At 39.4% G+C, this 16,137-nt stretch overlaps 1 protein-coding gene and 1 non-coding gene across 2 annotated transcripts; both read right to left on the minus strand.

Annotated features, from left to right (window-relative positions):
• Window positions 1-464: 464 nt before the first annotated feature.
• Window positions 465-536, minus strand: TRNAQ-UUG (transfer RNA glutamine (anticodon UUG)). Its single transcript has one exon. It is a non-coding gene; the product is annotated as a tRNA-Gln (tRNA).
• Window positions 537-3,063: 2,527 nt separating this feature from the next.
• Window positions 3,064-14,773, minus strand: LOC148038329 (small ribosomal subunit protein uS8-like). Its single transcript, XM_087670629.1, has 3 exons — window positions 14,494-14,773; window positions 13,787-13,947; window positions 3,064-3,331 (listed from the first exon to the last, which is right to left on the minus strand). Exons 1-3 carry the CDS (start codon window positions 14,624-14,626, stop codon window positions 3,233-3,235), a joined length of 393 nt encoding a protein of 130 aa, XP_087526755.1. The 5' UTR covers window positions 14,627-14,773; the 3' UTR covers window positions 3,064-3,232.
• Window positions 14,774-16,137: the final 1,364 nt, after the last annotated feature.

The following is a 16,137-nucleotide window of genomic DNA, read 5'->3' on the forward strand; positions in this document are numbered from 1 at the left end:
GAGAGAATTCCAATTGTGGTACTATTTCTGTGTGGTGTTGTGCATACTTTATCAAAAAGCAAATGTGTTGAGGTGGCTAAGGGTCTCTCCAAATAAAGAATCGAGGCCCCTTTGATACAAACACTTAAAGTTTTGAATTCAGCTCTCTTCAAACGATGTCCTAAGCTCCATTCGATTTCCAATGCTATGTCAGGAGTCGCTCCTGGAGTTCATTGAAGTAACGATTCCAAGTCTGATCGAGAAACGGAGCAACACCCATATGACGGGGAGCCCAACAGGATTCTTTGCTAGAGGCGGCACGAAGGCCTTGTTGCAGGCGACGCATGGGATTATCCTCCAGTGATGTGATTATCCAAAACGCTTTAGACCAATAAATAAAGCACGTACGTACGTGCTTGTTGCGAACATTGTCCGTCTTTTTCGCACACTGCTTAATTACGCAGTTGCGTCTGATAGGAGAGCAAAGGTCCTACCGGGATTCGAACCCAGGTCGCTGGATTCAAAGTCCAGAGTGCTAACCACTACACCATAGAACCGCCTGTTGTTAGGCACACTAGAACTAAATATATGTTTATAAACTTTTTTATTTGATTAAATTGACTTTCCATACTAATCGTTCAGGCGTGCGACCCGAAATCTTATTGCTTACATTCATAAAACACAAATCTACGACAAGCTTTCTCCATTCCTAACGATCACTTCGGGTGTGACAAAATGAAGCTACATACTAAAGCACCTTTTGGTTTTTCCCAAAGTCATTGGACTACAATGCCAAGTTTTCCTACATGGCATCTCCACTTACTAAAGGGGCCAACAAGAGTGACACTTAAGAGTCTCCGTTTGGAACTTTTCTATCCATGTAAGATAAATGATATCTTTGAAATAGTTTAAACTACATACATCATATCACATCCAAATGGAAAGATTTGGGATTATCTACGAATCTTTATCAAGCAAGCTTGTCGTAAAGGAAGGGTCATAGGAGTGATTGTGAGGGATCGATCAATAGAGTGCAGCCCAGGTAAGCATTGTTTTGAGGTTTTACCAAACCCAAAACAGGAGAAAATTTGCATGACCTAATTGTCTGCACTTGCACTTGACCTATATTTAATGTTAAAGAATGTGTCATAGCTTCAAATGGCTAAGATGTGACTTCCTTTGGTGCAAACTTGTTGCTAAATTGGGGTTGGGTTCATTTTGCATTTGGGGGAAGGGACTAAAAATGTGCTTGCAAAATACATGTTTTCCTTCTGTGAAAAGTTAAATATAAATCGCTCCTCGATAGGTAGTAGTAATATTCAACCAAGAATCATGGATGTGATATTCTCAGTAAAACATAAAATGCAGATCTTGATGGCAATACTAACCTGAATACAGGTATATCAAAGAAACATAACATGTGAAACCATAAATGGATGACAAAGTTCCACAAAGAAGGCTAAGCTTAATGAAAGAATCACCACAAGGAAAGGCCAAACATAGCAAAGACTGTTTGCTCCAAAATACAAAACTTGGACCACAACAATGCCACTCCTGAAATAACCAATAGGCAATCATAAGTCTTCACCACTTTTACTACCATAGTTAATACTCATGTAAAAAAATGTAGGCTCAATTTTGCTCTAGAATAGACGGTAACTTGCTGGCCTTATTCAATCTTCTTTATTTCCATTGATGATGTTATGATCATCCAAGCTTTTTATCAAATGTACTAATGTCTTCTTAACCCCATTATTGTTGTAGCATGGATACAAAAACATTGGCGCAACTTTCTAAATTGTCAGTGGTCACCCATTGATTGACAAGCTCTCCTGATCATCAGAATTCCTCTCCTTAGGCGTTTTCATGACAAAGTTGCAGAAGTGTGAAAGACAGATGTGTTAAAAGACACCATCTCAAAACCTTTCAACAATGTTCCAGGGGATGAATGGCAAAACAATCTGATAAATGGCAATGTGACTCCACATCTTATTTCCTCACCAACACTTTTGAGCCTTGTAAAACGTATGAACATTAACCAACCAGCCCAGACACACAAAACGTCATAGCATACAAGGCATCTGGCCCCCATTTGCCTTTCAATTTCAGGGAGGGGAAAAACCTTACGAAAGGCAGTTTTATTCAAGGGAAGACTTCAACAATCTTTTGTTCTCGATTTCAGTGAAAACACCAGAATGGAGCTCTACTTTCATGCCTCAACAAGATGTTCACATTTATGTAATCCTTCAAAAGATTATACAGTATTCGTTTAGAAGATAATAAACTTATTTATGTCATCATCAATATGATTCACACAATCCAACACACTCTGGGCTAATCCAATCACCTTCATGTATGATATTCATAAACAGAGCATTATGGACACTATACACCAGTATCTGGGTAGTACCTCCACCCAGTGCCCAAATTATGTTCCACTACCTATGCAGTAGTCCAGTTTTCTCTTTTTAACCTCTGAAGAGTAGAAGGCCACCTAGTCACTTGCCATATAAACCTAAACCAAATGTCTGCTTCATATATTCTTATCAACCTAGGATGCAAGACGTGATTCAAAAAAACACATCCCTTATTGCAGAATCCAGATGCACCATGCATAGAAAGAACCTGCACTTGTTGCATGAGTGTACACATTATACAGAGGCTTGTGATTAGCAAGCCCATGAATGATGCAAAATTTCCTGGATTAAACTTTTGACCTGTGAGTACTTCTACATTCAGCCACACCAATGTCAAGATCATTCATTTGGTTGGGTGACATTTTTCTGGCTTAGCAATGAGAAAAGTCAAAAAGTAGATCAGGCCCAAGTAGTGCAACCAGTTTATAGGGTTAGTGAGCAGTTATTTACAAACAAAAATCCAATATAGGTGTAATAGAGTGAATGTATCTGCCCCAAATGATCAACTGTCTGCTAAAACCCTATACAAGGTTTCTGATAGACTTGCAAAATTCTGGCTAGCCATGATAAGGATTTTCAACCAAAACATTGTGCTCATACACAGAAGATGTAGCATATATGAGTCCATTCCGCATGCTCATGCATCCATAAACATCTGGAACAAAGATGTAAAATGTGAAAGAATTAACAGCTAAAAGCTCCCGCACAAGTCAAGAGTTTAATTGCACAGAAGTAAAAATGATTTGGATCTCCAGAAGAAAAGTTCCACATGAATGTGATACAGTAAGAATGCAACACTGGCTTAATGTTGGAAGTATTGCCTTCTCACTGCCCTATCAGTAAAAAAAGCCTAAAATCTGACCACCAACTCTCTTTCTTTGAGCGTCTTCGTGGTCCATAACACCTTGTGATGTAGTTAGCACCAAATAACCAAACTGCACAATGCACACCAGATAATACAATAAAAAACACAGCAACATGCTGCAAGCAACATCAAAAACCACAATTTAAATGTCCCAATATGGCACCTAAGAACCTGTCTACATGGGTTTATGCACATATCAAGTTTGTGTAACACCAGTTTGCTTGAATCTTATATAGAATCCACTTATGGGATAGTTCATTTTCATTCAGCAAGAACCAACAGAATCCAACTCCTGTGCAATGCCTTGAAGTATGATCCAATGTCCAAACTTAAAGGCAGACTTCATCTTTCACACAGTCTGAATGTGAGGACAAGGTATGTTCAAAAGGCATTATGTGGAACAAGGGCCTGGTAGCACAAGCTACATTCCCTGTGAGTGTCACATTTATTGTGCATAGACCGGCACCAACACTTAACATGTGCATTTTATTTTATTTTTTAATGCAATCTGATAGTTTACATGTATAATGTGAACATTACAGCATCAGCTGACAGACTTGCTGTTGTAAAACAGGAATCAAGCTCTTTTAAGTACACTAATCTCTTGGAAAATATAGAGGGTCAAGTACTGCAGTCTGCACCTTTTTTTGGTTTTCCATGGAGGGCGGCCTATCTACAGCCATAGCAGCTGTGTTTCCTCCTTGGACACCCCTCAACAGCTGTGTTTTATGCTGGGTAACATTCCCATACTGCTGGCAAGACCCTTCAAAACAGCATCTTTTAGCAGCAGACAGTCTCAGTGTGCTGGGCAACCCTTCAAAACAGCATCTTTTAGCAGCAGACAGTCTCAGTGTGCTGGGCAACCCTTTGTTGCTGCCAAAGTCATCCCGTGGGTGCTGTACAAGCTGTGTTTCAGCCAGGGCAGAAGTTTTCGGGGCTGTTTGATTAGTTTCAGCCTGCATAACAGGTTGCCTTTCTGCTTAGCTAACAGTCTACCTTGCATTTTGCAAGTCCGCACCTTTTTTAAGCTGTGTTTTGACCTTCTCACCACAGACTCTCCCTGTTTTATCACTGCTGAATCATCAGATCTGATGTACCGCAGAAAGATGGGCCCCAAACAGGCCAAATCATCTTCTACGTGGCTTTCTCCACCAGCAGCAATATTTTATGCTTTTTATAGGATTCTTGAAGAAGACGGATGGCAAAACCAGTACAACTGGGGGTTCAAGTGTATGGGGGCTCCCCGTGCAAGTGTCCTACTGTCATAGGGACATGAAATTTTGAGATGCTTCAATCTTATTTGATAACATTTGATTAAGTTACTAATCAAATGTGCAAGGTTGTTTAGCACATGTGATGCACATGGCAATTATTTCATGGTAACAAACCAAGGACCCTAAGGATGCAGTGGAATTGGGTGTCAAAGACAAGTTGTAACAACTTATGCCAACTGGGCTTTAATGGTCAGTTGGTGTCAATTTTGACCCTAGCACAATTGTTTGGACAATAAGTGTCAATGGTGACACTAGGGACTAACATATTAATTAATTAATTAATGCCAATCTAGGGGTCAACAGAGGCTGGGGACCACTCCAGGTTGCAAATGACCTAGACAATTTAATCATGGATGGGCACATTTAATTTTGGGCAGGGTCAAAAGGGCTGAAATTAATTTTCAGAATTATTTAATTCTAAAAATTAAATTAACGGCTGGATAAAGCTGAAAATGGGGTTTAGAAGACTACCACTTGGCAAAAATACCCATGCAAACTGAGAAAACGTTTTTACGCCCTAGTTTCAACCATTTAGAGAGTTTTCCAGCCCGTGAGAAAGAGAAAGAAGGTGCTACAGATTAGAATTCAGACCAGTTTTCAGCCATTTGCTACATGTAACAGCAAGTAGAGGCCCTAGGGGATCAAGCATCAGCAAGAGAAGCACTATCAGGATAGGCGACAGCAACTTGAGGCTGGCAACAGTAGTTTTGGGCCTCTCTGGCAATAGGCAGCAGCTACAAGGGCAGATTTGACAAGCTACAAGTAGAGTGCAACCATTTTCCACGAGGAATCTCTGAATTCTCTCTCTCTCGCATTCTCTCTCCTATTCCAGCCTATTCTTAGAAGCTCTTAGTTTATCTCAGCCATTTGGGGCAAATCTCAGCTAGATTTGGTGGATATCTGAGGAAATTTTACTGTAAACCCTAGATTTTTGCAAAATTTAGGGTTTTGCAGCCACCTCGTGACTATCAGTAGAGCAAGTCCCTTGTTCATTAACGAGGATTCACGCCCAAAAGCACAAAGCCCAAATCTGTGCAGATTTATGCCTGAAATTTTGGGATTTTTCCTAGATTTGATGCTAGTCATGCAAAACACTGACATTTGACCCAAAAATTGCAGACATTGTGCGCATTTACCTTGGAAATTTTGAGGCTTTTCATGTACAAGTGAAATTTTGCTCAGCTGAGCCAATTTCATTGTAATTTGTGCACATATGGAACCTGAAATTTGGGGGTTTTACATAATTTATTTCTGCAACATTTACTCGTATTAAACACTCGGGATGATGTATTGATGCAATTGGGACGGCTTTCCTGTAAATATTTTAGGGCTTTTCGCATCACCAATTTGTGCTTTGACAGTGAAATTACAGCAGATTCACTGCTGAGTGGGAGAAATTTGGACTTCGGATGTTTCAAATGTTATAAAAGGGCAGCTTCTCTTGGTATATGTATTGCTGAATACTCATTATGCAGTGAAACAATGATATATACAGCACTTGGGTTATTGCATATGGGCATTATGGTGCTGTATTACTGAAGTGGGAGTTGTCAATTATGCAAATGTACCAGATTTGATTCATGTCCATGTTGTAATCAGTACTTGAGACTGAAATTGCAGCAAAACATCTGCTTCTTGAACACCTTTGGAAGTACAAGTGTGTGTACTTGCTGTTATATTCAGCAACCTTGCTATTGGCTGAAAGTATTCCGCATTTTATTGCAATCTTTTATTGTTGAAGATGGCTAGCAGTGCATCTACGTCTGACACAATGAATCTCTTTGAGATTCATAAATTTGATCGCAATGACTTATTTGGAAAGATCATATGTAGAATATACTTTTTTTGAAGGATTGTGACAATGCTTTGGCACAACATAAGCATGTTGCTTTGCCAGATAAGGATTGGGCTAAAATGAATAAAAAAGCCATTACTTACATTAAAATGGTTGTCACAAATAACATCTTGGTCAATATCAAGGGACTTACTACTGCTTATGCAATTTGGGAGAAACTCAAGGCTACGTATGAGAATACAACTCCTATCAATCAAGTACATCTCATGCGAAAGTTGGTTAACTTGAAGCTTAATGAGTCTAAGTTTGCCTCAAAGCATTTAAATTCTTTCACTGGTATTTTGAGTCAGTTACAGAATGCAAGCTTGCCAACTTTTGATCCTAACTAAGGGCTATCTTCTTGCTCATGACTTTACCCAATTCATGGGAAGCATTGGTCGTGCCATTGAGCAACAACCCCAACTTGGCATTTGATGATGTGATGATGTGTATGGTGCTATTCTCAATGAAGAGATTAGACACAAGGCAAGTGGGAAAAATAGTGGATCAACCTACAATGTAAGAGAAAGAACTGAAAAAAGATCAAATGCTGCAAATAAGAACAAAAATCACAACAAAAGCAAGGAAAAACAGCAAGATGTCACTTGTTATCAATGTGGACACAAATGGCATAAAAAGCCCGATTGCAATTACTATAAAAAGGAGCAAGAACACAATAAGCAGCCTAATGCAAAAGGCAAAAAGAATGAGAAGGATGGCAACTCTACCCCTAAAGAAACAAAAAAGGCAAATGTGGTATCTATAGGCAAAGGCATGGCATTCTTCCATTTCTTTAGTCTTGAAATCTTTAGTAAAGCACAACTTTCACTCCATTAAAAAAAATCCATCTTTGATAACATAAGAGTTTTCTTTTTACCAAGCTGCAAACTCTTCCAAATCATTTTAAAAGTCTTGAATCATCAGGAGCATGCATGTCCCTCGTACTAGTAAAATTTGTATGATGGATCATGGATATTACTAAGGCCTTCTTGACAAGGCATTAGCTACCTTGTTTTGCTTTCCAAGAATATACAGTCTCTGAAAGTTAAATTGAGCTAAATAATTGGCCCATCGAATATGCTTCTTGGTTAGTTGAAAAAATGTCTGAGACTGTCATGGTTCATTTTAATGAGAAATTCTCCACTTAAAAGATAGTGCCTCCAATCTTTTAAAGCTTGAATGATGGCCATCAACTCCTTTTCACAGGTAGTACCATTCTTTTTTGCATTTTGCAATCTTCATGCTTACATAAGCAACTACATGTCCCTCCTGGTTTAAGATTGTCCCAATGCAATCTTCTAAAGCATCACATTCCATAAAGAAAGGTTTTGACAAATTAGCTATGATCAAATCACGTCCTTAACTAATATAGAACTTTAGAGCTTCAAAAGCTTCCTTCTCTAGTTTGGTCCACCGGAATGCAACTATTTTCTTGGACAAATCATGCAACAATCCAACAACCACTGCAAACCATTTAATGAATCTCTTGTAATAAAAGCATAAACCCAAGAAACTTCCAACTTCATGAACACAGATCAATTTTGGCCATTCTACAATAGTCTTGATCTTTTTTGGATCCATCTAAATTCCATCTTTGGATAAAATATGGTCCAAGTAGCTAATAACTTCTAAGAAAAATTCACTCTTTTTGCCATTTACATAAAGTTTGTGTTTACGAAGTTCTTGAAACACTATTTAAGTGTTGCTTATGCTCTTTTTCATCTTTTAAATGAACAAAAATATCACAAAGAAAATACTTGTAAAATTCCGATGGGCTCCAAAGTTTCTTTCCTTCACTTTGTTGAAGATTGCAAGAGCATTGGTGTGATGAAATGGTAGCACAATGAACTCATACAAACCAAAAGTTACCCTAAATGATATTTTATGAATATCTTGAGAAGCAATCCTTATTTAATGGTAACCGCTCTTCAAGTCAATCCAACTGAATATTTTGGATCCATTCAACCTATCCAAGATATCATCAATTCTTGGAATGGGAAACCTATTCCAAATTGTAAATTTGTTAAGGGCCCTATAGTCCACACACACACCAAAATATATATTATTTCTGCACTAAGAGGATTGGAGAGCAAAAAGGTGAGAAATTAAGGCTTATTAGACCCTTCTCCAAGAGCTCATTCATCTACTTCATAATATCCTCTTATTGTATAGAGTCACACAATAGGGTGGCCTATTTGGAGGTGAGCTCCCAAGAATGAGGTCAATGTGATGATCTTCTGGCCTCTTTGGTAGTAACTCGTCAACAAGTAAAGCGTTTGCAAAACAATCTTCATAATCCTTTAAGAAATTTATTTACTCCTTATTCATTTCGATGCAGACATGGCAGGTGACTTGGACACTCGGAGGTCCACTAGCGGTTATGTCTTTACAATTGCTGGCGGGGCCGTTTCTTGGTGTTCCACGTTGCAAAACATCGTACCAGTAAGTACTGTTGAAGCTAAATACATATCAGCTACTGAAGCTTCTAAGGATGCTATATGGTTGGGCAGACTTGCAGAGGATCTCGGCATGCCTATGGGTACTGGAGTATTGGGATGTGATAGCCAAAGTACTGTGTATATAGCTAAGAATGCCATGTATCATTCATGCACAAAGCATATAGATGTGCGATATCACTTTATCAGACAGATTTTGCAAGATGGTCTAATCACGTTGACCAAGATCAAAACACAGGACAACCCTACAGATATTCTCACTAAAAGTCTAAGCAAAGCTCAGCATGAGCATTGCATATGACTAGTGGGAGTTGGTTAGAGGTTCACTTCAAACCTTTAAGTGAGAGGTTGTTAGAATAAAGGCCCTTTTTCACCTCCGTGTATAGTACACATACATTATTTTGTTGTACATGTGAATGCACCCTTTTATGCCCTAAGTATAAATACATTTTATTCTTTGTGTGCAAACACATTTTATTGGTACACCCAAAATCTAATCGTACTTTCACTCTCTCTCTGTCACTCTCACTCCTCGAATTGTTGCTCACTCCTCCAACTGAGTTCCAACAGATATCATACTTTGGAGACGAAAGATAAGTAATGAGTGTCATAGCCATATCTTCGGATGATATCCTCCTGCTGAGAGATACAAGCTCATCCCATACTCCATTTCATTGATATGATCCTTCTTGAAAGGAGAATCATCAATAGATAACATTCAAAGATTCTCAAGAGTGATGCACAAAGGTGTTGACCCCATGCAGAGAAGATAACTTTGTCCAAACCTCCACTGCAAATCAAATTTTGTGTGCGTGTAAAAGGACTAAATTCTAGCAACGCATACAAAGGAAGGACTGGGTCCAAAATTGAGGTTATCCCAAGAGCCACATGATCGACAATTGATCCAATGCAAGAATACTCCCCACTAATCAAGGAATAGGGATAGTAACAAAGGCCCATAGATCAAAGCTATTGAGAATACACTCCACTTTGCGAGACCAAAGGGAATAGTTTGTGTTGTTTGAAGAATCCTACTTGGGGGGTATGGGAAGAACATGCACATGCATCAATGGTGCCTAAATGGCCATGGGAGGCCTTTAGTAAGGGCCCAATTAGAAACAAAGAGAGAAGATGGGGGCGAATGAGACTACCCCGAACTTTCAAGCCTATCAAAGTACTAATCTCTCTTGGATTGAGACTCTGATCTTTGGTATTCATGTTGATCCTCACAATCTTGACAATCATGGCTGTATTTGCAACGATTTGATTGACAACATCAATCTTTAAAGGATTAGTTAGTGTCCTCATCAATGTCATCAAACCTATTGAACTAGTTTCCATTTAACCTTCAAAATATCTACACAAACACCCAAAAAAACTAGTCTATTTTTTATGTCAACTTGCCCAAACAAAGAAAAGGTCAACTACACTACTACAAGACAAGGATATAGATGCTCCACACACATTGGAGATAACCCAAACACTGCAAGAAAAGTTGCATTTGATAAAGCTGACACTGAAAGATATTGTCACCAACAAGGAATAGTTGTCTCCCTCACTTAGATGGCTAGTTGATTCAAAAATTCTACACAAAATAGCCAGGCATGTGTGGTCTCCTCTTAATAGAACCTCCAAGTCCTCTTTTTATGCGATGAAGCCATGTGAATCAGCAACAGAAGAACACAAAGACAAAGAGTGAAGGGAAGGGAGAGATCGATATGAGCATATAAAATAGAAATGAAATGTTAAATACACGCATCAACAAGGGCATAGGATCAAGCTGATGATGGAGAAATGCACAAGCTGACAGAGAGAGTGCTGAACCTACTAAAACGAATGCTGCCAAATGTGGGGGGGCTGCCTGCCCCAAACTGGCTGACCTACCTAAAATGGCTGACTACTGCCAAAATATGATGGACTGCCCTAAAATGGGCCGATAGCAGTCTGGGCAGCTGCAATTAATGCAGCTACCTGTCCCAAACTAGATCGCCAAACTCCACACGTCTGAACGCAAGGTTGGGCAGCATAAAATCTGAAATGCACTGACCTGGGCAAGTGGCAGCCAATGTGAACACAATGCACACTCAAAAAGCTATCTAAAAATGATGCACACTTATGCAAGGGCTGGAAACTGTCAAAGCTCCTCCATCTCGATTAGATTTTGATGGATCTCACAACCAAAAAATGACTAACATGAAATAAAATAGGCTAACAACCTCAGCTAGTATGCACATAATGTTTGTGCTATATGTAGACCACCTAATACTTACATCAAACCATGTATAAATGGTCAAGCAAATAATGCCTTAAATGAGAAGTTTGAGATGACCGACATGGACCCTCCACATTTCTTCTCAGGTGATGAGATATGGCAAGCTAAGAGGGGGATCTTTCTCTCTCAACAATGCTATGTGCAATGCAAGAGCTCTTGACCACCTTTGAGATAATTGCATGCTATCCCATCTCTACTCCTATGGATCCTAACTAGAAGGTTTCAACCCATGCAGATTCACTAATTGTTTACAATTCCAACTACCAACAGCAATAGGTGATTGGATCCTTGATTTGGCTACTAAACACTCCAGTTGATCTTTGTCTTTCAATAGGTGATTGGATCCTTGATTTGGCTACTAAACACTCCAGTTGATCTTTGTCTTTCAATAGGTCTGCTTATAGGGTTTATGAGTGAACCCAAGAAAATTGATTGGCAAATTGCCTTGAGGACAAACCACCTCAACATTGCATTGATGGAATGATTCCAATTGGGCCAATGATGTTGATCTTTTGGAGATCAACAACTAGCTTCTACTTTCTTCTTACTATAGATGCTATATCTTGGAGTAGCAAGAAGCAATCGATGGTGACCATGTCTTCTTCCATGCACATATGAAGCACATAAAGATCCATTGCCATTTCATCCACAAGATCTTGTATGGTACTATTACTATGGAGTACTACTACAAGACAAAAGATGAAGGGGGAAAGAAGTGTCTGCCAAGTGTAAGAGTGTACATAAGAACCAAGGAGTTACACATAAATAAAGATGGATTAAGTTCTAAGAAGAGAAAGTGCATTAGCATTGTGTATATATATTTATGTGTGCATCCGAGGATGCCTGGGAACGTTTACTTGTGTGTAATGAACATTGCATTCATTTGGGGTCATCCTCTCGCTTACAAGTCAAGGTTTAAGGTCTTTTCTTTCATTAAGAAAGACAAGAGAGGTAATTTTCTCACTAAGAAAAACAAGAGACGTGATCCTCTAAAAGTGAGGAGAGAAGTGATTTTCTCTTTCTAAGGTCTAAAAAGACACAAGCTTTTGTGTGGAAGTCAATCTTAAAGTTGAGGCCCAAGGCAATTTAATGAACTCTCCTTAAGGTGATTGCATGGACCACAAGTTAAGAGTACAGTTTGAGAAGCTGTTCTTTTTAAAAAAGACATGGTAAATCCATTTTTAAAATATCTCGCGATAGAAAGACGATCTCTAAAAACGGGCTGCGAGGGTTATCGGAAACAGCGAGATCTACAACTTTCGTATTGGACGTTGTTTCATCCGAACAACGCACAAAGAGATATCTCAAAATTAGTGCTCCAGAGTAGGTCCTGAAACAACCACATCTTGTATGAAGATCAACTCAAGTCTCTCTCCAAGAAGAGAAGCTCTTGAAAGCCCTGCTGCCCCATTTAGTCTCCATTACTTTTTACCTTGTACTTGAGAGTGTGAGTTGCTACGGCTGCATGCATACACACATAGCTTGTTGTACATTTTGCCCCAATCTATTCACATCTCAGCATTCATCTTTTGTACATTTTCCCTACCTCTTTCTTTGCTTCTTTTCTCTATGTTCAATTCTTACAATCAATCCATGCATTCAATTCTCCAACCCTACACCTCAAAAGACTAGGCAGCAACAACACAACAAGGTGTGATGCAAAAGAAGCAATTACTAACTGTCATAGGACTTTTGAAGGTAGTTATCCTACCATGATTCTAGATTCTTGTATCAATTGATGTAATTATTTTTAGTACTATTTCGAGAGCCAACGATGTGCCAAAAAACAATGATTAATTAATGGGCCATTTCAAGGCGGCTAAATAGAATCTTGTAAGCAAGGCTTTGTGGCTCAAGGAACCAAAAATGACAAAGAATGCACTATTAACTACCTTCATCTTGCAAGGAGGCTATGTCCGTTGGGCAAACCTCCTTAGTGTAACCTCTATACCTCCAAGTCAATCCAAGACTAAGAGACTGATAATGATTGAGGCCAAAAGCAACAACAAAAACCTACATAGATACACAATGACATGAGCCAATAAGGCATGATGATATGGACTTTGGTCAATGTCAACATACTACCCTACCTACAATTAACTATGTGTCCCACACTCACCTAGGAAGTCGACCACCTCAACCCAAATGTTGACACCATGCTATTACATGTAGTGTCCCTCTTCATTTTTCTTTAGTCATGGAGGGAATTTTTGTGCCCTCTCTTCACACGATTGTACACCCTAACCCCTTGCATTCTGTATTACTTAGGGCTATGGTGAATGTAATACACAACAAAGCTTTAGCAAATTCGAGACTACCACCCCACAAGTCAATATAGACTAAAAACACTTTGCCGAGCTATAGATACATTATTCCATACACTTTGATCATGTTAAGCACAAATTGACACTTTTACACATCCTATAGCTTGATTCTATAACCAACCCTTTTTTAATCTAGTAATTTGGAATAAAACTAGCCACAAGGTGCCATTTAACTTCCCAAGAAAACTCACAATATGTCTGGACTCCAAGAATGCCTTGTATATGTCAAATGTTTGAAAATTTATATGAACAATAACATGCCATTATCACATTATCTGATAACAAATAAATGCATTAGGGAATGAATCAATTAACATTCATCTGGATTCAATCTACAAACACAGCCACTTGACCAGCAACAGCACCTGTCTCATGGGCAACAGCCTGTCAGTCCAACGCTTTATCTGACGAACACCAACTTCATGACGACCAGTACAAGCCCCAATCTTATTAAGTCTACCATGAAGCTCCACATGCAATTTCCTTATTTGGCCTTCTTCTTCTTGCTTGATGTCACCAACAAAACCTGTGCATGATGTATGCACATCACCCTTGGTTACACTGACACGGCTCAATACTCAACCAACTGTATTATCCTATGAGCTATTATCCATAATGCGAATTGTGAAAATTCAAATCTATGCCGCAGAAAGTAACAGGATGCCTATTAAGTTCTTGCATGGCTCCAATATATTATGCATTTCTGACGGAGCGTATTCAGGAATATGCAATACTAGAGTTGATATATCAGATGTACAAAGGAGTAGCAGTCCGACACTTTAGACCACTCGGATATCTGTCTGTAAAGGGGAGGAAAAGAAAAAAGTTTCTTGCAATTTACTATGAAAGAAAGGTGGAAATCTATAGTAACGGTAGCCACCGGACTCTAGAAAATACGATGGATCCTATTCTAAGGGAGAATATCTGACTGTATGGATGCAATTAGGTACAAAGACGATGCATTTCTGAGCCAGGTATGGAGCCGTAAGAAACACAACGGATCCTATGCCGGGCAAAACGAACAAAGCTTCCTGCAATTCCGAAAGCAAGTGAAGAAGGGGATAATACTTACCGTGCTTTTGCATGACGGCGAGGAAATTCTGGAGGAGGTTGGAGGTTGGCTGGAGCACCACCTGCCGTTTGCATTTCCTCTCCGCGTTGAAGATGGTCCTCAGAGAATCGTTCAGCACGCTGCTTCTCCCCATTTCCTTAAACCAGCATGTGCCCTGCTCTCAAGAGACCCTCGTCATAGTTCGCCTTTAGTGTGCGGGTCATAAAGCTTAGGTTAGCAATAATTAAACCGTCGTTAACAATCTATTGGGCTAAGAAGGTCGCGCAATAGCGCCGAAGAGCATCGCCGTTTTCTTCCGCACGAGAGAGAGAGAGAGAGACAGAGTATCTTTTTTTCTTTGATTTTCTAAATTGAACTTTTATTTTTTTTAACAAGATATTCACACATTTCAAAACTAAACTAAGTGGATCACTTAACTAAAGTTCACTGTTAATTTTCAAACGAACAAGGTGAAAAAGTTGAAAAGTCTAAAGTAGAAGACAAGGCCAAGGTAAAAGTGAAACAGAAGACGAAGGCGCATCAAGAAGAATTTGGAAACACAAGAAGTGTAGAAAAATTATAAATCAAGGAAAAATGTACATGAAAAAAAGTGTGAGTTTATGCTGTTGTAAAAAAGCGCAAGGCGCACCATGATTTATTTTAAGAGTATCGGGCTCTCGCCCGTGCAATTTGTAAATGTAGACGGGCAGTGAAAAAGAAGCTAGGAAGATAGGAGGACAATGGGAAAAAAGGCCTAGGCCACGGCCGGCCATGTAAAAAAGGGGGATAAGAGGATAACCGCCCAAAAGGGATTTAGGGTTTTGTATATAAAGTTGAAAAGTGAAAGAGAAGCTCATTCTTGTGTGTAGCCAAAAGTAGCTCTCTTCTTCTTCTCCTTCTTCTTGTTCTTACTTACTTGAGCTTGTGCTTGTGAGAGAGTGTGTGAGAGTGTGAGGGTGAGGGACCGTGGTGGAGAAGCTCTCCTTCTTCTCCCCCCTTTTTCTATTCTCTTCTCTTCTATTCTCTTCACTTCTCTTCTCTTGCTCACAGCAATAGAGCTTAGAGCATGGAGGTTGAGGATCGAGCTTGCTTGAAGCTTGCACTTGGATCGTGGAGCTATCGGAGTGCTTGGGAGAGTAGGCAACTCGATCGGGCATGGAGGTAAGCTCACTTCACCCCTAGATAGATAGCGCGTCGGCTATGTGAGAGGTAACCATTAGTGCTCGGCTTGGAACGCTTGAAATAATAAGCGATCCATGGGTCTCGGCAGTTGAGCGAGAGCTCCCACATTTTGGTTCTGTTTCCATGACAAACGCATTCAAGCCTTTAACGCTTACGCGCTTCGAATCGATCATTGAAGTAGGGTTTTTCCTGAACCGGTGCTTCTATAACAATTTTTGAACTACTTTATTTGCTAATTTGGATACTAAGGTCGATTTTTTATATGCATTCCATCCTGAAACCAATGGGTAAACAGAAGCTACTAACAGTACAATTTTAGATCTTTTGTGTGCATACACAATTTCAAAACCACAAACATGGGATATACATTTACATCTACTTCAATTTGCATACAATAATACACCACACCAGACAAATTCCTTCCTTTAATAAAACCAATTTGCATTTTGGGTGGATGTATTTCTAGAGAATGGGAGTCAGCCT

Source organism: Lygodium microphyllum, chromosome 3 (assembly GCF_053477565.2).
Source record: "Lygodium microphyllum isolate KBCC chromosome 3, Lygodium_microphyllum_v1.1.10, whole genome shotgun sequence".
NCBI lineage: Eukaryota > Viridiplantae > Streptophyta > Polypodiopsida > Schizaeales > Lygodiaceae > Lygodium > Lygodium microphyllum.